Source organism: Myxocyprinus asiaticus, chromosome 16 (genome assembly GCF_019703515.2).
Source record: "Myxocyprinus asiaticus isolate MX2 ecotype Aquarium Trade chromosome 16, UBuf_Myxa_2, whole genome shotgun sequence".
Lineage (NCBI taxonomy): Eukaryota > Metazoa > Chordata > Actinopteri > Cypriniformes > Catostomidae > Myxocyprinus > Myxocyprinus asiaticus.
In genome coordinates, this window is record NC_059359.1 from 23,776,808 (window position 1) to 23,804,626 (window position 27,819).

Here is a 27,819-nt window from a genome sequence, read left to right on the forward strand (position 1 = left end):
AAAGAGAGTTTTTCCCTGTGTGGGGCACGAGTGAGTTAATCTGCTTGTAAGTTTGAACCCAGAAGATATCTTTATGGATGAAAGACATTACAAACAATATCTCTTTTAAAGAGAAAATAAGACTTTAAAAGACTCTGACTTTATATTTTTACACTTGTTGTTGTCTTCTAATGATTTGAAAGACTTCAGAAGACATGACGACATTTCTGGTAAGGGAACATAGTGAGCAATGATGCTCCCTGGTTTTACAGTGCATATTGGGAATTTTTAGGAAGCGAACGTTTCAGTGCACTGGAGCAATTTTGCGATTGATACAGCCCTAGAAATGGTCAACTCCTTAAACAGTGCCCTGACTACTAAACTAGGGAGCTGACTGAGATGCACCCTGTGTCTCCTTTTTATCCTTTACATTAAGCCCTCTAATTCCTTAAGTACCTCTCGTCTCAGGGGAGGGCTTGAATTAGATGTAATGTAGATGACTTGGTTGTAATAGTGGTTAGAAAAGCTTACATGACTTTGGTTTACACACTTTGAACTCCTATTGATCATGCAGCTCTGTAAACATGTTTTTATTTAAGATCTGTGCTGTCAGTGGGGTTAAATTACTTGTCTCTCTTGGCTGAAAGAGATTTTTTGCCCGTGTGGGGCACGAGTGAGTTAATCTGCTTCTAAGTTTGCACACAGAGACATCAAGGAGCTGCAAATGACATATTGTTTAGGAAGTTATGTTGCAATGAAATAATCTCCACAGCTCAGCAGGTCTTTGTTTTTTGTTTTTTCTGCTTAACTCCATTTGATTTCACTGTTTCTTCAGGATAGCGAGAAGCTGCTGGCAATGTGTCGCTCAGAAGGGGGGCACATCTCTCTCTCCTTGGGCCTGAAGAGTAAGCGCAGCCCTCGTTCCCCATGGCTGGTGCTGCACTTCCATGGAGGAGGCTTTGTGGCACAGACTTCCAAATCACACGAGGTACCTCTCCACTCCTCATGCTTCACTTATTGCTCATATTTGGGGTTAGGGTATTTTCAAAAACTTGGGGAAGGTCTCTTTTGACCTGGGCCACTGCGCAACTATCTAACAACTCCCTGGTAATCACCCAGAACACCTTTTCTGAAAAACAACTCGGAGCACCTTAGCAACTGTATAGCATCCTGGCAGCCACCTAGAACACCCTAGAATCACTCCAGACAGTTTGCATTGGCAAGCACCACTCACATTTTTTTCAGAAAATGTAAAAAATCTTGTGAGATATTCATTATTTTCCTATTTGGTCTATATAAGACATACTAAAAAATATAGATTAAAAGTTAGATACTATACTAGAGTCTACAAGCCATTTCTTAACTTTCAGATTGATTTTAGCCATGTGACTGTGAGTTGATCATGGCATTTCTCTGTTTATTTAATCCATTATTGAGAAGTCTTTAGTCAGAAAGCAGTCTCTCGGTGTTCACCATCTACATCTGATCATTCATTCAAGGGTTTTGAATAGTGCCTGTTCTGTTTAGTATTATGCAGAATGGCTAATTCACAAGTGGAATAAGATGTTGGTCATTTGTGTTTCGTTGTGTCTTGTGTCCCAAGTATCAGATTAACACCGTACTCATGCAAAATTCACCTTCCATGACACACACACACACACACACACAAGCATGAGCTTTCATTCTTGAAACAGTGGATTAGCTGCTTGATAGCGCACCACTCAACAAAGGCACATGTTGATGAAAGATGTAACTGGCACACAGAGCAACATGTTGTGAAGCCTGTCAGCACACATCATGTCTTAAGCTACAAAAACAAAACAGAGAGAGAGGAAATGAGGCAAAGAGACTGACTGAGACTGAAGCATGTTTGTTCCCTAAGTGTGTTTTCTTACGAGGACTCTTGGTGAGGCATCTGAACACTGTCAGACAGACATTCAGGGTGACAGAACCACTTGAAATGAGCATTTAGTGTTGAAGACTCTGATTCTGGCTCTGTCTTGTCAGCAGTGTAGTCACACAGAGTCCTTAAGACAGTGCAGGAAACTAGAGGATGTAGGGGTTCAGAGAGGAACTAGGCATGCGAGCTAGAGAGCTACTTTCTCTGCATGTACTTCTGGGGAAGCAGTTCAGAATTTAAAAATGTGGATCTTTGCCATCAGTCTGCATGGAAGCCAGCAGTGGCAGAAATGACAATTTCAACCCAAAAATGACAATTGTGATAATTTGCCAGGGGTTATGTTGTTCCAAACCCATGTGACTTTCTTTTTTCCTTGGAACACAAAAGAAGATGTTAGGCAGAATGTTAGCCTCAGTCGTCAGTCACTTTCATTTTATGGACAAAAGACCCACCATTTAATGAACATTTATGGTGACCGAGGCTAACATTCTGTGTGTCATCCTTTAATGTCACATACTAAGAGTAATATTTAGAGTTCCATACGAATTAGGCTCAGTCAACAACATCTGTGGCATAATGTTGACTTCTTTTGAAAAGCAGAAATCAGAGTTAAAGTGAGACACCTACAATAGAAGCGAATGGGGCCAATTGTTGGAGGGTTTAAAGGCAGAAATGTGAAGCTTATATGGGTAGCTCAGCAAGTAAAGACGCTGACTACCACACCTGGAGTCGCAAGTTCGAATCCAGGGCATGCTGAGTGACTCCAGTCAGGGTTCCTAAGCAACCAATTGACCCGGTTGCTAGGGTGGGTAGAGTCACGTTGGGTTAACCTCCTCGTGGTCGCTATAATGTGGTTCTCGCTCTCGGTGGAGCGTGTGGTGAGTTGTGCGTGGAGTCTCCACACGTGCTAGGTCTCTGCAGTAACGTGCCCAACAAGCCACATGATAAGATTCGTGGATTGACTGTCTCAGACGCGGAGGCAACTGAGACACGAGGACTTAGAGCACATTGGGAATTGGGCATGCCATAATGGGGAGAAAAGGGGAGAAAATTTCTAACCCTGCTAGTCAGCCTTCTTGTTACAGACATTTAACTGCACAGCAGCTGTCCTGTCTGATCTATGACTATCATAATGTATTGCATTACTAAAGACTATGAATTTTGTAGTTTTGATTGTTCATTTCTGTCTCTCTGTCTGTCTCCAGCCCTATCTGAGGAGCTGGTCTCAAGATCTGAATGCAGCTGTCCTCTCAGTAGACTACTCCCTGGCCCCTGAGGCACCGTTTCCTCGGGCTTTGGAGGAATGTTTTTATGCCTACTGTTGGGCCATCAAGAACCACAATCTGCTAGGTGAGAGAAATAGCTCCTTCTGGTCCGTTCAGTGATTCTTATTTATATCTTTTTTCTTACCTCTTTTAATGTTACAAAGACATGCTCTCTTCATCTATTTTATTTAAAGGGTGCTGGTGATAAAGGCAGTTTCAACCATCTCCCAGACTGCTTTTCATAGTGTTCATTTAATTCATTTGATTATCATTATTTCATTCAGTCATTTCATTAGTACTTCAGAAAAATGATTAAGGTATAAGACAAAAAACTGAACCAACTTCATAATCAACTTAATAATTGCTATGCTGTTGTCGAGATCTCATAGGGAACAAAGACGTTGTGAAGCCTATTGAAAATCAGATCACACCCAGTCTGACTTCAGAAGCATAAACATATCATTTCTGTTCTCTCACCTCTGCTATCTGTCTCGACATCACACATTGCTAATAATTCTCTTTGGGTGTCATTGGTGTGAAAACCAAGCCAGAGTGCCTTAAAATCAGTGATGAAAATGTGACCTCATTTTAAGTAAAGAATTATGGAGTGTATTTATCTTTTTAGCTCTCTCATCTTTCAAAATGTTTTGCTCTGATCTGTTAATCACTCTCACTTCATTTTCTAATTTGCGCCTCTCTCCTCCTCCCCTCTTCCATTTTGTCCTGAGGTTGGACTGGTGAGCGTGTGTGTTTGGCCGGTGACAGTGCAGGTGGAAATCTGTGTGTCACCGTGTCGATGCAGGCCGCGTCTCATGGTGTGCGCATGCCAGATGGTATCGTCGCCGCATACCCAGCAACCCTGCTCACCGCGTATGCCTCGCCCTCTCGCCTGCTTACCCTCATAGATCCTCTGCTGCCCCTCAGTGTGCTCTCACGCTGCCTCAGTGCTTATGCAGGTCAGTCTGAAGTAGAAGCATAATGGGATTGTATGACAAATAGCATTGTGTTGTGACGTGTGCTGCAGCGGCCAGGGTTGATGTGTAATTTATGGCTAGTAAAACTTTAGCATATTCAAACTCAGTTTAGTGAGGGTAGACACCTTAATGAAGATGGATGACGTTAAGTGAAGCCACACATGTCAGGAATAGATTAATAGGTTTGTATTTCATTATAAATGATTCGATTAGTACTGTTTGTTAATCATAGTAATGACAAAGTCAAGTCAGTGGCCCGTGGCTTGTTATTTTTTCCCCTTTAAATAATGCAGAAAATAATATGAAAACACCCTAGAAATCACAAAAATATATAAATATAGAAGTAATCCATTTTACAAATTACTCTAAAATTATTCTAATAATTCTTTTTATTTACTATTCAGTGCTTTACTGGATATTTCCAATATAATATTTATATTAATAAATCAAAATATTTCAAAATATTTTTCAAAGTGCTTTACATATTCATGCAAATCCAATCCACCAATCACCAAAGCAAATATAGACATTTAAATGATCCAGATAAAAATATATACAGTTAATATTAAAAAGTTTTATATACTGATTGCAATGGTAGTTACTTAAACTATTTAGTTTTGTTTTCAAAGAAGCCGATCGGTTCTTTCACTTTTGGTTGGTGGAAGGAGACAGTCATGATCTGTCTGAAACATCTCTGTTATAAGACTCACAGTGGCTTGCTCTCTTTTAGGGAGCTGTACTAAAATGTTTGAGTTCTTCTTGATTATTATTGTCCTCTATGTCATCGTAGTACTGAGTACTCAAAGTCTGAGTCTAACCCTGTTCTGTTCAGCAGTCCTGACTCGACAAATATGTTATTTGCTTTTGTCCCCTTCTGTCCTTCTGTGGTGTGTATGTGTGTATGTAGGCACAGAGCCACAGGTCGAGAAACAGGTGGAGAAGGTGAGCACTTTGAGCATGGTGAGGAGAGACACTGCCCTGCGTCTCAAAGACTTCAAACAGGGGGCCTCCGACTGGATCCATTCTCTGCTGGACAGAGGAAGTTCAGGTACCTATGCGTAAGGGAAAAAGAGCAGATCGTGTTTTCTAACTTTAGACTAAAACGGTATTTATCAAAATGTCAGTCTTTTGTTTTAATACCTATACACACTGATAATGCCTTTGTAATAGTGCAGCTGGCTAATTATTTGATCTGTTTTAATTAAGTTTAAATTAATGTGCACAGATCCCTTGTAGCACTTTGCTTGATATAATTGGCTCCATGGTGATAATTGCCATTTGTTCAGAGCTATATGTGTTAGCTTCCGAACTCACTCCCCAGCTTGTGATGCGTGACCCACAGATGGTGTTGTGGAAAGTGGTCTGTCTGAGCATGTGTTGACTGAATGAGTGTTTTTAACTGATCATCACTGAATGCAAGTTGTGGTTCAGTCTACCTTTGTTGTCTATGAAGGCTGATGAATAATTTCTGGAAGCCTAGTCTAGGCACACTAGGAAATTGCCTGTGGTGCCCACAATCCCATGATTTCTTGCTTGTCTCTCTGTAGCCGGTACTTCTTTATTACGGTTTCTATCTCAGCTTCACTTTGACCTCAGTGGTCTCTCCTGTAGAGCACAACAGTGCCCATCCACAGTACAAAGTATTTTTCACATTCAGTTTGTTTCATAGGGATTCCATAGGAAATTCTAAATAAAAGTCATGAACCAAACCAACCAGATTCGAGGTGAATCACAACATTACAAACTTTGAAGCAAAAAAGTATTTGAAAATCAGACAAAAAGACAAATGTACAAGACTGTACTTACCTGCTTTCATGTGTGAATAAACTACAATCCCATAATGCATTATGGATGATGTAATTGAACTAAAAATGATTTAAAGTTATTTTAAGTTTGTTGTATATATTTGCTGCAGAGCTCTTTTGGTGCACTTTGTTTGCCTTTTATTGGTGGATCTTTCTATGCAGGATCATGGGTACTAGGGCTGTCAAATTAAAATTAGAAATTTGAATATTTGTCAAATTTAAAAACAAAAAGTTCTTTTGAATGCTAAAACTGTGCATGCAAATTTTGGATGTGTGCCAACACTAACGATGACTTAAAATCGATCGTATTCCTGCGCTAAAAAAGGCTAGACACGCAACATATACAGTTTAACAGAAAGCAGGTGTCTCAAGATCCTTTTTAAAGTTATTTTTAATTAGACACCACATCTAAAAAACAGCGCTCCTGCATGAGATGCTGAATATACAAAAACAAAGCAAAACAAATACGTTCATCTTGTGCGTGTTTACATAGAAAAACAAATGGATGGTTGCAAAAGCGTTTGGTGTGAACAGCCCCTTACAGTAGGTGGGGGTCTTTGGCCATTGTGTTTTGCTCTCTTATAAGCATTTCTCAGATAAAGCAATGAGTATTTTAAACGCTTTGTCAGGAAAGATGTACAACTTGGAAATGTGTGCCTCGAGATCCTCGCGTTCGGTTCCAGTCTGTTGTGTTCCATTTCAGTCTGTTGTGTTCCGTTTGTTTGAACAACCCTTGCCTGTACTCATAGCAGCTTCACCACTGAGGTCAGCCGAATTCCACTGCTATCTGGGAATATTGCTGCTACCCTACATACAACTGTAATGAATAAAAAACAATGTGGTATTTTGCTGTTATTATGAAGCTTGAGTCTGGGGTAATATACTGTGTCATCAGTGCAAATGTAACACCTTGTGAACTGTCTTGAAGATCTCCCCTGCCATTTTACTTTTGACTTAACATTTGAGAATATGGACCAACAACGTAAATTTTAAAATCAGCTGACTTTAAAATTCAAATATAATTATAATTTTGAAAATATTTAAAGTAAAAATTTGAATTGAATTTTTCTGCCCAATTGACAGGCCTAATGGGTACTGTAGCTCTTCGCCAAGAATTAACACTATTAAATATGATTTTTTTTCTTCTGTTATGTTAAAAAAATAATTACTGTGATATTCAGGTGAAAAATGACCTTTATTTTTAGTAGATTAACAGCACACTTATCTATTAATTATGAACATGAATATTGGCATAGGCTTACCTACATGTTTTCACACTGAACAAGTGGTGGACTGGCCAATGGGAGAACCGGGACTTTTCCCGGTGGGCTGGAATGGGGCCGCATGGGCCTCCATGATATGCAGAACGCACCACAAAACGGCGCCGTGCAACCTACACTATATTGCCAAAAGTATTCGCTCATCTGCCTTTAGACGCATATGAACTTAAGTGACATCCCATTCTTAATCCATATGACGTCGGCCCACCCTTTGCAGCTATAACAGCTTCAACTCTTCTGGGAAGGCTTTCCACAAGGTTTAGGAGTGTGTTTATGGGAATTTTTGACCATTCTTCCAGAAGCGCATTTGTGAGGTCAGACACTGATGTTGGACGAGAAGGCCTGGCTCGCAGTCTTCGCTCTAATTCATCCCAAAGGTGCTCTATCGGGTTGAGGTCAGGACTCTGTGCAGGCCAGTCAAGTTCTTCCACACCAAACTCACTCATCCATGTCTTTATGGACCTTGCTTTGTGCATTGGTGCGCAGTCATGTTGGAACAGGAAGGGGCCATCCCCAAACTGTTCCCACAAAGTTGGGAGCATGGAATTGTCCAAAATCTCTTGGTATGCTGAAAAATTCAGAGTTCCTTTCACTGGAACTAAGGGGCCAAGCCCAGCTCCTGAAAAACAACCCCACACCATAATCCCCCCTCCACCAAACATCACAGTTGGCACAATGCAGTCAGACAAGTACCGTTCTCCTGGCAACCGCCAAACCCAGACTCGTCCATCAGATTGCCAGATGGAGAAGCGTGATTCGTCACTCCAGAGAACGCGTCTCCACTGCTCTAGAGTCCAGTGGCGGCGTGCTTTACACCACTGCATCCGACGCTTTGCATTGCACTTGGTGATGTATGGCTTGGATGCAGCTGCTCGGCCATGGAAACCCATTCCATGAAGCTCTCTACACACTGTTCTTGAGCTAATCTGAAGGCCACATGAACTTTGGAGGTCTGTAGCGATTGACTGCAGAAAGTTGGCGACCTCTGCGAACTATGCACCTCAGCATCCACTGACCCCGCTCTGTCATTTTATGTGGCTGTCATTAAGTTGCTGTCATTCCCAATCGCTTCCACTTTGTTATAATACCACTGACAGTTGACTGTGGAATATTTAGTAGCGAGGAAATTTCACGACTGGACTTGTTGCACAGGTGGCATCCTATCACAGTACCACGCTGGAATTCACTGAGCTCCTGAGAGCGGCCCATTCTTTCACAAATGTTTGTAGAAGCAGTCTGCATGCCTAGGTGCTTCATTTTATACACCTGTGGCCATGGAAGTGATTGCAACACCTGAATTCAATTATTTGGATGGGTGAGCGAATACTTTTGGCAATATAGTGTATATCTCAGTTGTGGCACTATTCGAGTACAGAAGATATACAGTAAATTGCTAGCTTTACTGTAATGATTTACAGAATTTAAAATAAGCTGATACTTAGATTACTTACAATATTCTACAACATTACAACCATAAAAATATTGCAAAAAAGAACATATACAGTTGTGCTCAAAAGTTTGCATACCCTGGCAGAAATTGTGAAATTTTGGCATTGATTTTGAAAATATGACTGATCATGCAAAAAAACTGTGTTTTATTTAAGGATAGTGATCATATGAAGCCATTTATTATCACATAGTTGTTTGGCTCCTTTTTAAATCATAATGATAACAGAAATCACCCAAATGGCCCTGATCAAAAGTGTACATACCCTTGAATGTTTGGCCTTGTTACAGAAACACAAGGTGACAAAAAGCCTGTGGCTTTTTAAATTGCAATTAGTGTCTGTGTATAAATAGTCAATGAGTTTGTTAGCTCTCACGTTGATGCACTGAGCAGGCTAGATACTGAACCATAGGGAGCAGAAAAGAACTGTAAAAAGACCTGCGTAACAAGGTAATGGAACTTTATAAGGATGGAAATGGATATAAAAAGATATCCAAAGCCTTGAAAATACCAGTCAGTACTGTTCAATCACTTATTAAGAAGTGGAAATTTCAGGGATCTCTTGATACCAAGCCAAGGTCAGGTAAACCAAGAAAGATTTCAGCCACAACTGCCAGAAGTATTGTTCGGGATACAAAGAAAAACACACAGGTAACCTCAGGAGAAATACAGGCTGCTCTGGAAAAAGACGGTGTGGTTGTTTCAAGGAGCACAATACGACGATACTTGAACAGAAATGAGCTGCATGGTCGAGTTTCCAGAAAGAAGCCTTTACTGCGCCAATGCCACAAAAAAGCCCGGTTACAATATGCCCGACAACACCTTGACACGCCTCACAGCTTCTGGCACACTGTACACAACCATAAGCGCTGTGTTTGGAGAGGGGTCAACAAGGCCTATAGTGAAAAGAATACCATCCCCACTGTGAAGCATGGTGGTGGCTCACTGATGTTTTGGGGGTGTGTGAGCTTTAAAGGCATGGGTAATCTTGTGAAAATTGATGGCAAGATGAATGCAGCATGTTATCAGAAAATACTGGCAGACAATTTGCATTCTTCTGCATGAAAGCTGCGCATGGGACGCTCTTGGACTTTCCAGCATGACAGTGACCCTAAGCACAAGGCCAAGTTGACCCTCCAGTGTTTACAGCAGAAAAAGGTGAAGGTACCTTAATATCATCGAGCCACTCTGGGGAGATCTCAAACGTGCGGTTCATGCAAGACAACCAAAGACTTTACATGACCTTGAGGCATTTTGCCAAGACGAATGGGCAGCTATGCCACCTGCAAGAATTTGGGGCCTCATAGACAACTATTACAAAAGACTGCATGCTGTCATTGATGCTAAAGGGGCAGTACACAGTATTAAGAACTAAGGGTATGCAGACTTTTGAACAGGGGTAATTTCATTTTTTTCTTTGTTGCCATGTTTTGTTTTATGATTGGGCCATTCTGTTATAACCTACAGTTGAATATGAATCCCATAAGAAATAAAAGAAATGTGTTTTGCCTGCTCACTCATGTTTTCTTTAAAAATGGTACATATATTACCAATTCTCCAAGGGTATGCAAACTTTTGAGCACAACTGTATAATTGTTAGTACTGTCAGTCGATTGTTAATCGCGATTAATCAAATTTTTTTTGTAGTTAATCGCTATTAATCGCAGATTTTAAAAGTGCTGACATTTGTCACTATATGTACTTATTTTCTTGCAAAATACATTTATTTCCATCTTAGGAAAGAAAAAAAAAAACAATATGTAGCAATATAATGCTTTAACATTTTCCTAACAAAGCCTTCCACAATATAAAGACAATGCACTAAAATATCAACAATTCAAGCAACATTAAATGTTTCCCCAAAGTCTAAGTGGGAGTTTGACTGATTGAAAGAACTAGTCTCCACATAGGTTGCATATTTATTGCAGTGGGCATTAAATCCCGTAAACTGTCATCCTCCACAATATTAATTTGCCTGTAGACTGTGGCTCTCTGCTATGTTACAGCAGTCGTGAAGCTGGGATTATGATTCACGTCAAAGCGGCATCGCCAGCGTTGTGCGCCGCTTTGAACTCACCATGAAAAGCGTTTGCAAGCAACGACATCTCAGTCTGCGTTTTGGTGATAGTTAAAGGGGCATTCAGTAGTTCTCTAGCTAGCGTTAGCATTGCTCTTCTTTTGTGTACTTTAAGTACCGATATGACAGTGGTGTTAGATGCTGTACTGCCATCTATCGATGTGGATAAGCATGATTGTCTCTGCTGCCCCTGCCAGCTTTGGAATATCATTTGCATGTGGAAAATGAGGGAGTTTGAGGTAATTTCTAAAGCTGTTTATTACTACAATAATATAATTGCTTTGCCTAAAAACAAACATCAGAATTCAAGCGAACAGTCTTCTACAGTTAAGGACAGATTATTGATTTGTCCCGAACATAAAAGGTGGATACAAAAAGTTTGACATTACATAAATATAAACAAATATTATAAAAACCTAAAAACATTTTTTTATCATATTCATTTAGTCAATGTCGAGGATAACCCAAAGGCATTTTGATCAAATTTAATTAGATTAGTTTTTCACTGTTTTTAATTTTTAAATGGGTCAAAAATGACCCGAACATAACAGGAGGGTTAAAAGAAGTTTAAATAAAGTGGACTGATGGCTTCAACAGAAGAATATACCATCTATAAACAACCTCGGAGCTCATGGTAGGTCTGTCATAAAGGTTTATAAGTGATCAATGAAAATGAATTCCCCTATGGAGAAAATAAATGGGATTTTTACTTCTGGAACCCGAGTTTTGCGCTCTATAGTACACCTACTGTACTCTATTTAGCTTTGCCTCCTTTGCTGAGGTTCCCATCACCCTCCTCTTTCTTTTTTGTCATTGATTATTTTATAAGGGATATTCAAAGTGAACTATAAAATAACATTTAGATTATGATCAAAAAATTAGTCACAAATATTGCCTCCTGACTTTCTCAGCCTTTGTATTGTTTGTTAATAAATGTTTTATTGTGGTCTGAATTCATAGTGACACTGCAGCACTGAATGGCTGATAATAACCATCTCAGTCAAAGTTCTTAATAATGGCTTCACAAGCTGTTTTGTGCCAAATGCCTGCTGGTTTTGAAGTCATTGGTTTAAATTGGCCACTATCAACCCTAGATCTCATATAATTTGAGTTCATTAGCTCAAAGAAAGAGAGAGACAGAATGGTGTTGTGCAGTGTGGCTAAAAGGCATCATTAGTGTAGTGTGACACAACACCAAGTATTCTAATTACCTCATGATGGCCATGAATTCATTATTCACTATACTAACATGGCCTTGAATTATGCTGCTGAGAATAGGTTTTCATAAGATCATGGCTATGGGTGATACAGTTGTGCTGTGGCTGGTGTGGGTGTTGATGTTGTATGGTTGTCTGTGTTAATTTCTATGTATATATGGCAGTTTGAGGGGCCAAAATATTTTCCTGAGTGACCTCAGTCTTTTTAATATGACACACAGAGAGACACACTCGTTTTCTACATCAGAGAGTCACATGCTTCTCCCTGGCAACTGTTCCCTCACCAACAGCCTCCTCCAATGTCTTTTGCTTAAAATTCCTCCCCTCTACCTATTTGAACTCCCTTTACATCTTTCTTTGTTTCCTAATTTTGCTTTTTTGCATATTTGTATTATATGAAGAATCTCTGCACTTTCCTTTTTATGAGGTTTTATAAGGAATTTCCTCTCTCTTCCTCATTGCTTATAACTTGCTTTGGGAATTCAGGATTAGTTTAGTTTCTTTGTGATTCCTGTTTCTACATCATTACAATGCCTGCTGATATCTCAGATAACCATTTTTAATGTAACATACAATTCAGTATACTGGTACAAAGACAAAGATATAGACACAGACCTACAGAACGGCATAACAATTCCTAAATACATAGACAACTGACAATATGGCAATTAGTAGGTATTACAAGAGAATGTGACATTGTCATGTGTGTTAACCATATTAATGCTGCATGGAATGACATAGACATACAGTTGAAGTCAGAAGTTTACATACACCTTAGCCAAATACATTTAAGCTCAGTTTTTCACTATTCCTGACATTTAATTGTAGAAAACATTGCCTGTCTTAGGACAGTTAGGATTACTATTTTAAGAATGTGAAATGTCAGAATAATAGTAGAGAGAATGATTTATTTAAGCTTTTCTTTCTTTCATCACATTCCCAGTGGGTCAGAAGTTTACATACATTTTGTTAGTATTTGGTAGCATTGCCTTTAAATTGTTTAACTTGGGTCAGATGTCTTGGGTAGCCGTCCACAAGCTTCTCACAATAAGTTGCTTGAATTGTGAAACATTCCTCAAGACAGAACTGGTGTAAGTGAGTCAGGTTTGTAGGCCTCCTTGCTCGCACACGCTTTTTCAGTTCTGCACACAAATTTTCTATCAGATTGAGGTCAGGGCTTTGTGATGCCTTCTCCAATACCTTGACTTTGTTGTCCTTAAGGCATTTTGCCACAACTGGAGGTATGCGTGGGGTCATTGTCCATTTGGAAGACCCATTTGTGACAGAGCTTTAACTTCCTGGCTGATGTTTTGAGATATTGCTTCAATATATACACATAATATTCCTTCCTCATGATGCCATCTATTTTGTGAAGTGCAGCAGTCCCTCCTGCAGCAAAGCACCCTCACAACATGATACTTCATGGTTGGGATGGTGTTCTTCAGCTTGCAAGCCTCACCCTTTTTCCTCCAAACATAACGATGGTCATTATGGCCAAACAGTTCAATTTTTGTTTCATTAGACCAGAGGACACTTCTCCAAAAAGTAAGATCTTTGTCCCCATGTGCACTTGCAAACTGTAGTCTGGCTTTTTTATGGCGGTTTTGGAGCAGTGGCTTCTTCATTGCTGAGCAGCCTTTCAGGTTATGTCGATATAGGACTCGTCTTACTGTGGATATACACTGGCATCCAAAAGTTTGGAATAATGTACAGATTTTGCTCTAATGGAAAGAAATTGGTACTTGTATTCACCAAAGTGGCATTCAGCTGATAACAATGTATAGTCAGGACATTAATAACATGAAAAATTACTATTACAATTTGAAAAAAAATGTCAGAACTTCTTAAACTTCTTCAAAGAGTTCTTATCAACAAACCCTCCACATGCAGCAATGCCAGCTTTGCAGATCCTTTGGCATTCTAGCTGTCAGTTTGTCCAGATACTCAGGTGACATTTCACCCCACGCTTCCTGTAACACTTGCCATAGATGTGGCTGTCTTGTTGGGCACTTCTCACATACAGTCTAGCTGATCCCACAAAAGCTCAAAGGGGTTAAGATCCATAACATTTTTTTTCCAATTATCTGTTGTCCAATGTCTGTTTCTTTGCTCACTCTAACCTTTTCTTTTTGTTTTTCTGTTTCAAAAGTGGCTTTTTCTTTGCAATTCTTCCCATAAGGCCTGCACCCCTGAGTCTTCTCTTTACTGTTGTACATGAAACTGGTGTTGAGCGGGTAGAATTCAATGAAGCTGTCAGCTGAGGACATGTGAGGCATCTATTTCTCAAACTAGAGACTCTGCTGTACTTATCCTCTTGTTTAGTTGTACATCTGGCCTTCCACATCTCTTTCTGTCCTTGTTAGAGCCAGTTGTCCTTTGTCTTTAAAGACTGTAGTGTACACCTTTGTATGAAATCTTCAGTTTTTTGGCAATTTCAAGCATTGTATAGCCTTCATTCCTCAAAACAATTATTGACTGATGAGTTTCTAAAGAAAGCTGTTTCTTTTTTGCCATTTTTCACCTAATATTTACCTTAAGACATGCCAGTCTATTGCATACAGTGGCAACTCAAAAACAAACACAAAGACAATGTTAAGCTTCATTTAACGAACCAAATAGCTTTCAACTGTTTTTGATATAATGGCAAGTGATTTTCTAGTACCAAATTAGCAATTTAGCATGATTACTCAAGGATAAGGTGTTGGAGTGATGGCTGCTGGAAATGGGGCCTGTCTAGATTTGATCAAAAATGACTTTTTTCAAATAGTGATGGTGCTGTGTTTTACATCAGTAATGTCCTGACTATACTTTGATCAGTTGAATGCCACTTTTGTGAATTAAAGTACCAGTTTCCTTCCGAAACAGCAAAATCTGTACATTATTCCAAACTTTTGGCCGCCAGAGTAGATACTTGTCTTCCTGTTTCCTCCAGCATCTTCACAAGGTCCTTTGCTATTGTTCTGTGATTGATTTACACTTTTCGCACCAAACTATGTTCATCTCTAGGAGACAGAATGAGTCTCGTTGTTTGTGCAGATGATTGTGGTACCTTCAGGCATTTGGAAATTGCTCCCAAGTATGAATCAGATTTGTGGAGGTCCAAAAACATTTTTTATGAGATCTTGGCTGATTTCTTTAGATTTTCCCATGATGTCAAGCAAAGAGGCACTGAATTTGAAGGTAGGCCTTAAAATACATGCACAGGTACACCTCCAATTCAATACACTTCCTATCAGAAGCTAATTGGCTAATTGTCTAAAGGCTTGACATCATTTTCTGGAATTTTCCAAGCTGCTTAAAGGCACAGTTAACTTAGTGTATGTAAACTTTTGACCTACTGGAATTGTGATATAGTCAATTAAAAGTGAAACAATCTGTCTGTAAACAATTGTTGGAAAAATTACTCCTGTCATGCACAAAGTAGATGTCCTAACGACTTGCCAAAACTATAGATTGCCAATATTAAATCTGTGGAGTGGTAAAAAAATTAGTTTTAATGACTTCAATCTAAGCGTATGTTCTGACTTCAATTGTAGATATAGGCTTAGACCTACATAAATGCATTGCAGTTCCTCTGTACATTAAGAGACAGCTGACAAGGGATCTAATTAGTGGGTGTGACGAGGAGGAGGGCGTGGCCGGGCCGTGATGGAGTATGGCCGGCACTGAATCAGCTGATCAGCAGGAGAGCGAGGTAAGGGGCAGCAGGAGATGCCGGTTCAAGAGAGAGAGACACATGTGGCCACATTGCATATGTGTCTGTGTTTGTTTAAGTTTGTTTTAAGTTGAGTTTCTCATTAAAACTTTGTTTACTGTTGAGCCAGTTCCCGCCTCCTCCTTAGGATAAATCCTTATCAGCTGATTTAGCGCCGGCTGTGCTCCATCACGGCCCGGTCACGCCCTCCTCCTCGTCACAGTGGGTATTCATGGAGTTTCGGGTTCTAATCCACCCTAACATAACTTTTTATTTTAATAAATGAAGATTACATCTGTACATTAGAGGATGTTTATCATGAGCAGGGTCACTGTTGATTTAACTGGAAAGGAGCGTGAGGTGTGGAGCGAGTACAGCACAGATTTGGATGCACGAGAGGACATTACAGCCCACTGACACTCAACGGCACTAATAACAGCTGCACTCATCATGACATAACAAAAAACAAACTCCTGAGCTGGACTGCCACTTATAACCCACACGAACGAAATGGATAATCCTGCTCAAGAATTGGAGATGTTTCTTCTGCATTAGACACTTAATTGATGAAGTGCTGGGGACAAAATTGGCAAAGACAAAATGTGGTAGGGACATGATCCACCCATCCTACCTGTAAATGGCATCAAGGGCATTTTAACAACCTTAAAATTAGAGCAATATTTTTGTCTACCTTTAGGAAATCCATGTCAGGTGAATGACCTTGAATTGTTTTTGGGTTTTTTTTTTTTTTAAGGAAACCTCACAATCTCTCTCTGTCATTTTCTCTGCTTGCTCTCATTTTTTTTTCTGTTAGATGCTGTAAGGAAGAGTGTATCAGATGCCTCTCTGACCTCTCCTCACACAGACCCTCCAGTGCCCACAGAGCCTTCCAAGTACTCCCAGGAGAAAGGGTCTGTGAAGAACCAGACATGCCATGACTTGGGCAGCCACACTAACAGCAGCACCAGCAATGTGCAGAAAAATGCCAGCCAGATTGCCAACCACCTTAGCACTTCAACAACCAACCATAGCTCCATCTTTGACATTACGCTGACACCCGAAAACCAGGTACAGCTCAAATCTTCTGTTTAATCAAATTCCAATCAATTTCAATGTATACATATGAAATGTTACAAACTTCAAGAACTTATGCTTACTAAAAATTAACATGTTCTCATGCATCATTGTTAGAAATATGCAGTGTCTTGTTTGGCCAGAGGTAGCAGTAGCATTTTCTATGCTCTAGAACTTTAGTCCCATGCTGGATTAAATGAAGTAAACTTTCACGCAAAGATGAAAATTCTGGCATCATTCTTAAAGGTGCTTTGAGTAACTTTTGTCAAGTGGGCGGGGCCATGGGTGTGATGATTTTAAAATAGGCATTGATGTTGTTGCTGTAGAGGCCGTCTTGAATGAGTACCCCAAGTGACGTAGGGTTGTCGCGGAAGTAGAGAATGGGGCGTTTTGACAGCTTGGTTTCAATAAATGCTTTTATTGCATTGGGGATTACGTTTTGAGCTCTGGAATTTACAGTGTTTTTTTTATAGTAGAATGACCTCATGTCAAAACATCAAGGAAACTTTGATTCCTCATGACATGACCCCTTTAATCAATGAGTGAAAGTGTCAAATAACAGGACAGTTACTGAGATTAAGCAAGTAGTATTTTGCTGGTCATGTGATTCTAACATGGCAGCCCCCATGTGCGGACCCTATCCATGTAGAATAAAACCACTTTTATAAGCAGGTCTGGGGATTAACGGAATACATGTAACGGGACTACGTATTTAAAAAAACTAAAATTAGTAACTGTTTTCCACTACAGTTACAGTTTAAATCGTTGGTAATCAGAATACAATTACATTCAAAAAGTATTTTGATTACCTAAGAGATTACTTTGCCTTTTATTGTAATTTGTTTTTATTTACTATTTAATCTATTCAGTTGGAAAACATCTAACCATATAAATTATGCGATCCGAGGAGCTTTTGAACAGCAGTTAAACACTTTCTTTTGATTTGTTTTATTCATACGAGCGCTTTCACACTGTTGTGAGTGAAAAGGTGGATATGACATTATTGAGGAACTTTCTCTTATGAGCTTAATAAAGTAGCTACATCATGTTTCTACAGCTTAACAAATATCAGAAACACTTTGACAGCTGAAATTAAATACATTAAATACGTGATGTCAATGTTTTTTAAGCGGTTAGGGTATTTTTTTTTTAGAACAAATGCTAACCAATATGTCCTTTAACATTGTATAGAAAGCTACAAATAATATATTTGTTATATAAGAGTCATTTTATGAACAGATTCCACATATGATTAGAAAAGGATGTGGTTGTGTACACTCTGTGGGGTTTTGAAGTTTGGAGCAGCAAAACTAGTTAACCTTGTGTTATGCTAAGCTAAAATGCTATTTCTTGCCTTTACATCCATTTGTCACCAGGCGCAATATTTTATGATGAATTCTATGAAGAAAATTCACATTAGAGCATAACTTTTTTCTCTAGTAAGACCTTTGATGTTAGGGCAAAGATGTACTGCAAAAAATGTATTCTTAATGAGAATTTAAATATTGTTTCCCTGTAAAAAAAATATATATATATATATACAAAAAATCCTTTAAAGATACATTTAATTGAGTAGCAAAACTGCAAAAGATATTTAGGCTTTTTCAGAGAATGGATTTTTACAGTGAATTGTATTTTCTTACTTTATTTACTTGTTTGAAGTCAAGTGAAAATCCGCCAGTGCTGAAGAAGTAATCCAAAGTATTTAGGTTACATTACTGACCTTGAGTAATATAACGGAATATGTTACAAATTACATTTTACAGCATGCAATCTGTAATCTGTAGTGGACTACTTTTTAAAAGTAACCTTTCCAACCCTGTTTATAAGGTTACTGATATGACTGGAATTTTCATTTTAATGTGAGTGGTCATCATTTCCTACATGTATTGCAAAATTACAATTCATGTCTTTAGGATTAAAACTTTTTTTAATGAGGAAAAAATTGCGGAGTACACCTTTAAGTCATTCCAAACCTGTACGGCTTTCTGACGTGGAACACAAAAGGATAATTTTTTATGAATATCCTGGTCCATCTATTCAATACAATACCATTTGATAGTGACTCACTTAAAGCTTAAAAAGGACCCAAAAAATCGTAATAGTAGTCCACTTTTGCATCATATTCCAAGTCTACTGATAGATTTTGGTAAAAAACAACCCAAAATTTAAGTCATTTTTTCAATGAAAAGCTTGACATCTATTGTGCGTTCATGAATGCTAGGAGAGAAGTTCGTTCACAGTGGCTCACATCAAGGCCGTAGCCAGTGGGATGAAAGGTGGTAAAGATTCTAGGGTCCCAAAGGTCCAGCGGGGCCCACAACAAATTCCAAACTGCATTATTTTAATAGGTAAGGGGCCCAGAGCAATATATAGTATGGGGGCCCAGAATTTCTTGCTACGGCCCTGGCTCACATGTTCACACAATAATTTGTGTTATTTAGCTGAATTAAAAAAAATAATAATTAATTCCATTAAAAAGAACGGGAGACCCCGTATTGAAATTTTGCATCCTTTAACTTATTAAGCCTCTGCTCTGTTAAAATACTGACTACATCCTTAAAGCTCTAGTGGTGTTGTAGGTCTCTCTTTTACAGACTGTAACTGTGAGTCATATTAATCATCAGACCGATTTGCATTCTACAAGGATGCACACCATCCATCAGGCTGTTTTCATGTCTAGGTAACACCATTATGAGTGTGTGAAACATATGCCAGTGTTTGCACCGATTAATTTGTTATCCTCCATGAGAACAACCTAGCCTTCAACAATTGAACAGTGTTTCTAGTATTAGTCAAACATAACATTTAAATAATACAGTATAATAGACAACCCCATTTATAGTGAGAATCTGGTCTATTTACAAGAGCACAGATGTTGTTGAAGACTATAAAATTGCTATTGGTGGCAAACATCAGTGGAGTTTGATATGCCATAATATGCCAGCCTCATAGAGTCAGAGCTGTGAACATAAGTGTGGCAGAAAACAGTCTGTCTAATGCACAGAATTAACTGGCCTCTTAACACTGCCTGATTTTAATAGCTTGCAGTGAATTGTTTGTTGTTCTGGGTATTTCAGGCTGCTACATTGTGTACAGATAAATTACACTTACAGTAGGAAGTCAGCAAGTGCTTCATATGGAAAATATTCTGATAGTGGAACTGATGTGGGATTTCTCTACAGATATTTTTTCCCTTTACAGGCTCTTAATTATTATTATTATTTATAAAAAAACATTTTTTTTGATTTTTTTCCCCTTTTTCTCCCAATTTGGAATGCCCAGTTCCCAACGTGCTTCCAAGTCCTCATGGTCGCGTAGTGATTCGCCTCAGTCCGGGTGGCGGAGGACGAATCCCAGTTGCCTCCGCGTCTGAGAGCATCAACCCGCGCATCTTATCACGTGGCTTGTTGAGCGCGTTGCAACGGAGACATAGCGCGTGTGGAGGCCTCACGCCATCCACCGCGGCAACCATGCTCAACTCACCACGCGCCCCACCGAGAACAAACCACATTATAGCAACCACGAGGAGTTTACCCCATGTGACTCTACCCTCCCTAGCAACCGGGCCAATTTGGTTGCTTAGGAGACCCAGGCTCTTAATTATTGAAGCACAGTCATCTCTTAAAATTTCTGAAGACAAATGCCTGACTTTTCACTTCATAAAAGTACATATATTACACAGGTAAAACTGATAGCTTGATCCATAATTCATGGAGGTCCAGGCTTTAAAACCATTGAATCTTCTTTGTACTTGCCCTTGTAAAATGTACCATAATTCTTTCATAGTATCCACAGTTTGACTGCAGTATTTGAAATAAGACCATAGTAACGGCAGGTAAAACCCAGCATGGCTCCTCATTACCATAGTTAAATGTAACTGTGGTTTCAATAAAACTATTGTATTTGTTAACAGCCCAAACACATTTAAAAAGCAGGACTAGAACTGCCATAGTTGTAGTAAAAATTAGTTTGTTTGTTTTTTTCACTTGCAGTGTGTCACTCACTTTATAATATATTTAAAATTTAGAATGTACAACTTTTCTGCCAAATGACAATATTTATTACTGTACATCCATGGTAAAAATGTTTATGGGTGGTAAAGAGTGGATTGAAAAGCCTTATAATTTATGTTTGTGGATGACACAGTGTGTTCTCGGCTTACTTGTCAAAGCTGTTAAGAATGTCAGGGCTGTTTAAAATGGTTTCAGCTAACTTCAAAACCAGGGCATTTGGGGTTTCGATCGGGGTTTGTAACAAATCATTTTTGGGTCACGTAGCGCTGTTCAAATTGACTGAAACAGTTCTGAGATGCGGTCAGTTTAAACCTTATCAACGAGATTACCAACATGACCACACATGAAGTCGGCATGTTTCCGAGAGGCCCAGTACACTAAGATTGGCCATATCACGCCGACAGTAAACGGGTGTCCAGTTCCATTTTGCGCCTCATGTGCTGGCGCTACAGCCAACAACACAAATAAACAGTTTAGGGTGCCCAGACTTAACGCTGCATCAGAGAACGCTGCAAATGCATTGAATTCAATGCCGATGGTGCATCAGGAGGACAGAGAAAACGCAAGGGTTTCCAATAGTGAAAGTCCGTCATGCGACCAAAAGTTGAGAACGAGAATGTGTTGTAGCAACAGTTGAAATGTTCTCAACTTTTGGTCGCATGACGAAGCTTTACTATCGGAAACCCTTGCATTTTCCCTTTCTGTCCTTCAGACACACAGTCCCCTTTGAAATCAATGCATTCGCAGCATTCTCTGATGCAGCGTTTACTCTAGTGTGTAGGTGCCCTTAGAACGTTCGTGTCGATGTGTCCAGTGTAGACAGCCTCAAGCCGCTGGGGCGTCACCTAGCACAGCGTCAATGGATGCTCCCGTTTTAGACAGAGTGTTACAGGTGCCCATACGTCTGATGACACTTACTGCTTTAGTGACTGGGGGAAGTGTTTCTAATTTCTCTAAGAATGTAGTGAAAAGTCAACCTACTGTTTCTGATTTCGTCTGAAATTACTGCGTAACTTGCATTGTGAATACTCTGTTTACCTAAAAACACTCAATCCAATCTCCGAAACTGTCTAAAACACAGAAAATTAATAAGTCTCTAAAGCATGAAGAGTTCAGAATACAGTAACTTCTAAAAAAGCTAATACTGTACATCAGTATATTCAATATATGTTATTTCAGAAACTCACTCTTGTTTTCACAACAGGAAAGTTGTATTTTGTTGTATCTTTGAAATGTTTGATATGTTTATATATATATATATATATATATATATATATATATATATATATATATATATATATATATATATATATATATACTTTTTTTTCTAAATGTTTGAATATTTGATAAGTTTGGTCTGTTACAGTTTGACGTTTTTGTCATTTTTCACATTGTTGACATTTTGTTATTAATTTTATAATTCTAATTATATGCCATTTTAGTCAGAGAAAAACTGACTAAAATAAATGAATATGACATGACGCAATATTGACTTAATTTTAACTACATTTTCATCAAAAGAAAAACAAAAAACTGTGAAAAAATTAACACTGGCCACCACGGTATCCAGTGGATCGCACATGTAAACAAACCTACTCCTCTCTATCCAGCTGGTTGCACCACACAATCCATTGGGCTGTGCAAATAATTGCTTCAAGCCACACAGTTAGGAAACCATGTTTTGTCCCACTGTTGTATGTTTGGTTTTTGATGTTTTGCAATATTGTAATCGTAACAGTGTGACCGCTATCAAAATTTGGTTGCACTGGCAGGAAAAATGGTTGCAAAGTTTAGTCGCAGTCTGGAGCCCTTTTTTTGATTACACAGTTTTTTCACAGTTTTTCTATTTCTCCAGCTTAGTGAAGTAAGAAATGGTAGTGTTGAAAGTCTTGATTTTTCAGCCTTTAGAAAGTGCAAAGGATTATGCTGTGATGTCACTTTGAGAATTGGATTTTGCATGCTGTTGCTCAACTGTGTTTGAAAATCTCCCAGAGAATCTAATGATACGATGACGTCAGATGCGTGAATAATTATAGGATTTACAGCACAATTTATTGCTGCCAGGCTCAACTGAGTCATTTGAACCACTCTGTATTCAACAGAAGTGAAAAGGAAAGTAAGGCCAGGGGGTTCAAATGCTCATTAAGGGAGTAGTATTATTGATAGAGAAGCTATATGTGGAATCAGAACAAGTAATGGAAATGTTGCACTGTGTTCATCTGTCCTTGATCCAATCATCACATCTTTTAATTATCTCTCCCAATTCCTCTGCCCCTTTCTCAGCTCGAGGATGTGAGTTTCTTCCTCTGCAAAGAAGTGGATCCCGCTGTGTCAGAAACTTTTTCCTCTGTGGCCATTCCACCCCCTTGTGGCGAGGAGGACTCTGAGAACCCACGGGAGTTTCCTGAGGGCTTTGAGCCTTTACGCTCAGCGCAGTTAGCAGAGATGATAGTGCAGAATTCCCCCATTGTCAGAAACCCATACATGTCCCCCCTGCTGGCTCCAGACAGCATGCTGAAGGGACTCCCTCCTATACACATAGTGGTAAGAGCATAACAAGACTTAATCAGATTTATAATTCAATCTACACTCACTGAGCACTCTATTAGGAACACTATACTAATACTGAGTAGGGCCTCCCTTTGCTCTCAAAACAGCCTCAATTCTTCGTGGCACGGGTTCCACAAGATGTGTGAAACATTCCTTTGAGTTTCTGGTCCATGTTGACATGATTGCATCATGCCATTTCTGGAGATTTGTCAGCTGCACATTCATGGTGCGAATCTCCCGTTTTACCACATCCCAAAGGTGTTCTATTGGATTCAGATCCATTGACTGGAAACGCCACTGACGAACAGTAAATTCATTGTCATGTTCATGAAACCAGTTTGGAATGACTTTTGCTTTGTTACATGGTGCATTCTCATGCTGGAAGTAGCCATTAGAAGATGGGCAACTTGTGGCCATTAAGGGATGCACATGGTCAGCAACAATACACATATAGGCTGTGGCATTCAAGCGATGATTGGTTAGTATTAACAGACCCAAACCCCCACACCATTATACCACCACCACCAGCCTGGACTGTACAAAGCAGGTTGGGTCCATGGATTCATGCTGTTGGTGCCAAATTCTGACCCTGTCATATGTGTGCTTCAGCAAAAATCAAGATTCTTCGGACCAGGCTAAATGTTTTCTGTCTTTTAACTGTCCAGTTTTGGTGAGCCTATGCCAACTGCAGGCTCAGTTTTCTGTTCTTTACTGACAGAAGTGGAACCCGATGGGGTCTTCTACTGTTGTAGCCCATCCGCCTCAAGGTTCGACGTGTTGTGCATTCTGAGGTGCTATTCTGCTCACTACAATTGTACAGAGTGGTTATTTGAGTTGCCATAGCATTTCTGTCAGCTTGATCCAGTCCTGTCATTCTCTGTTGAACTCTCTCATCAATAAGCCGTTTCTGTCCGCAGAACTGCCGCTCATTGTATGTTTTTCGTTTTTGGCACCATTCTGAGTAAACTCTCGAGACAGTTGTTCGTGAAAATCCCAGGAGATCAGCAGTTACAGAAATACTCAAACCAGCCTGTCTGGCACCAACAATCATGCCATGGTCAAAATCACTGAGATCACTTTTTTTCCCATTCTGGCGGTTGATGTGAACATTAACTGAAGCTTCTGACCCATGAATAAGTAGGTGTACAGATGTTCCTAATAAAGTGCTCAGTGAGTGTATTTCAAGTCTAGCTGTTCATAAAATTTATATTTTATGACTTATTTGTTGACCAATTGAGTTTAAAAGAATGTGGTAATACAAAGTTGTGTTAGCTATATCATTTTCAGGATAGGAAACTGGGGTGCTACCTTGTGTTTTCTTCATTCCCCTCATACACTCATTTAAGTTTTTAATTTAGCTTGTGTTGTGTTTTTAAATCTTTGGCATCTTGAGACTCGAGTAATTGTCATCATCTTTTGCCATCCATTATCTCTTTCCTCTTTTATTAGGCCTGTCATCTGGACCCCATGCTAGACGACTCAGTCATGTTTGCCAAAAGGCTACGAAACATCGGTCAGCCAGTGACCCTGTGCGTTGTGGATGACCTCCCTCACGGATTCCTCAGTCTGTCACAGCTCTCAACAGAGACTCGGGAAGCTACTAACGTATGCATGGAGAGAATCAAGGATGTTTTCACCATGAAAGACCCTCCCCCAGAGATGCGCAAGCACCGCAAACTGGAACGGACGAATCAGAATGCTTCGGCTACCAAAATAATCCACACCCGGCTTTCAAAAGAGATTAAATCGGAAAAGGAACAGGAGTTAGTTATTGGCGGAGGAGCTATTGTTGTAGATGGGGAAGGGCTTGCTGGTTTTTCTCCTCCTACTAAATCTGAAGCTGAAAAGATTCCAGCATAGATTTTGGCCTGACAGTGACTTTATTCTGAATAATACCAAAAGATATGTACATCCAGAGGAAGGCCACATAATTTTATAATGACAATCGGGGCTGGAGCAACCACTGATTATAGTGGAAAAGAGTGTAATGAGAAATGTGATGGAATGAGTCATGGAACCACTTATTAAAATGGTAATTATAAAAGACACCATTAACTATGTATTTGGTGAGAGAAAAAGATAAAGTAAGGTCACACCCACATGCATTCCCCTTTCACACCTATTTTACCACTTTGCCTTTTGTTGTATTATACCAGCACAAAAACAAATGTATCCTGCCTTGTACAAAAACATCCCAGAACATGGATGTTGTTGAAAGACATTGCTAATAAATACATAAACCTAAACCTTACTCATTATAGCACATACTACTCTTATACAGTCATTATATCAACCTACAAACTGTGATTTAATATTATACCCATCTGCTAAAATTTATGTTTGCAGAGTTGCTCAGTAGAATGCTTTGCTGCTTGGCATGCTGAGGCTAACTTACGAAAGCATTTATTAATGTTTGAATTTTTGCTCTCTTATATAGTAGCTTTTGAATTATTTAGGACAAAGAATTCTAAAATGCTGTTTAAGGCTGAAATGATTAGTCAACGTTATCAACAATAAAAAAAATTAGCGTTGCCGAATAGTCGTTTGATCTCATATAACGTAACACGAGATCATATGAAATTCTAATGATGACGTGCGAGAGGAACACTGCATCTCACGCCTGATTGAGGATAGGAAGAAGACACAACTCACAGTTCAGATGCACTCCAAACTTTCCAATCAGCATACGATGATGTAGATCGCAAAGTATGAGGGAATTACAAAAATACAAAATAAGAAAATACAGATGAAGTGTCGTCCTGACGTGAAATAAATCAAAGCCGGATCTGGCGTTCTGCTTGAGCAAAACTTGCCTGACAGAGCGTCTAAAAATGAAACAGTCTGGCATTATGTGTTTAATGCATCCTTTAATAAAGTTCAAATAAAAAGGAAGCGGGTTGCGTTAATAAGCACAAACTCCGAAACTGGAATTTCTCTGTGCGGTCAGAGCCACTTATATGAGTCATGTGAAAAACAGAGCAACAGAGATTCAAACTTCTGCCGGCTGATAAGATTATAACATGATGGCTCATGACGTAGTGAATCATAATATATGTGTCACTGTGTGTATCTTATCGTGAAGAAAATCGGCGATTCAAGCTCTATTAAGAATTTTCTTCTTTTTTTTTTTTTTTTTTGTGAGTTAAAGATGGACCGAAATGAACAAAAAGGTGAGTGTAGTCTTAGCCCAATATACAATGCAAAAAATATATATATAAATAAATAACTTTATTGATTTGTCTTTTTTGGTTTGTTTTCCAATATAAATATCTAAAACTCCTTACGTATTTACTTTAGGAGCTATACTGCAGAAGAAAAAAATATCAGAGAATGCTGAATATAATGTTTAATATATATTTAATATTTTAAAATATCAAAAAATCCTTAAAACAAGATACATTTACCTTAGAAGCAACATATTAAATATTTAGGCTGGCTTTCAAATAATATATATTGAATATATTGAAGTATATTTTGTCTTTTCTGCACTGGCAGAAATATGAACAAGTGAAAAAATACACGTATATACAAAATACACGTACTCAAGATACATTCTCTGAAAGCAAGTCTAAATATCTTATATGTTTATATCATATATGATTTTTAGATCATTTTAAATGGAAAACAAGACAAAAACACTTGATAACAATAGGAATTTTTGCAGTGAATTTTTATGAATTAAATTGAATAGAAATCCAAGTATTTTTTCCCTTGAAATTCAGAGAAGGTCATTTAGAGGTATTTTTAAAAGGTGATTTTGTCCTCTTTACTGTTGTATTCACGTTTAATACAACCTTTTAAATTGAGGCACAAGATGAATAGTCAGTTCAGAGCTAATGATTAATCGTTTCAATAGTCAACGAATAGTCAAATAATCGTTCTAATAATCGTTAGATTAGTCGACTATAAAAATGATCATTAGTCACAGCCCTAATGCTGTTGTGTATGTTAATCACCCTTTATTAATTTACCTGCCTCATGGCTCTTAGAGGACGTCTTATAAGAGTAGTGTTTAAATTAGATTTCTGATGCTGCTTTGTCCAGCGGTTATTATATGCTATCAATACATCTATACTGATCACATTTCCACATGCACTCTGTGGAAGGAAAGCTCAAGTTACACAAATCCACACTGAATTGTTGATGTAGTCCTACTTGTGTTCTATGGTGTCCTGAATGTTTTAGTCAAGGTACTGTGTATTATGTAACTGTCAAATATTTAACATTTTCATTATGGATTAGTAATCATCATTCCGAAATATATGTGCAATGTTTGTTACTGTGTACTTGAATCACTTGTTTCAGTGTCTACGATTTGTTTATTGTAATCATTTATAATAATTTATTATAATTATGGTCTGTTAGACAAGGTGTTGTGTTAAGACTGGAATAGAGGTACTTTGAAAACTGGACCAGATCTTTCACTCCATAAGATGCAGCTTAGAGGGAAAAATGTGGCTATTCCTCTCAGTCGCTGCTTTCCCACTTGGTCTGTCCCTGACATTTCAACACAAGCGTCCATTATCATCCTCTCTGGATTT

General features: G+C 38.8%; 1 protein-coding gene across 4 annotated transcripts in view; it reads left to right on the forward strand.

Moving 5' to 3' along the window:
• Window positions 1–27,562, forward strand: part of lipeb (lipase, hormone-sensitive b) — a 50,995-nt gene extending 23,433 nt beyond the window's left edge. For all 4 annotated transcript variants that reach the window (XM_051719996.1, XM_051720000.1, XM_051719998.1 and 1 more), the window contains 7 exons: window positions 815–967; window positions 3,085–3,229; window positions 3,873–4,100; window positions 5,026–5,166; window positions 16,453–16,706; window positions 23,012–23,272; window positions 24,728–27,562. In XM_051719996.1, the coding sequence (XP_051575956.1) occupies window positions 815–967; window positions 3,085–3,229; window positions 3,873–4,100; window positions 5,026–5,166; window positions 16,453–16,706; window positions 23,012–23,272; window positions 24,728–25,138 (1,593 nt within the window). In that variant the 3' untranslated portion in view covers window positions 25,139–27,562. The remainder of the gene's footprint in view (window positions 1–814; window positions 968–3,084; window positions 3,230–3,872; window positions 4,101–5,025; window positions 5,167–16,452; window positions 16,707–23,011; window positions 23,273–24,727) is intronic.
• The last annotated feature ends 257 nt before the right edge of the window (window positions 27,563–27,819 follow it).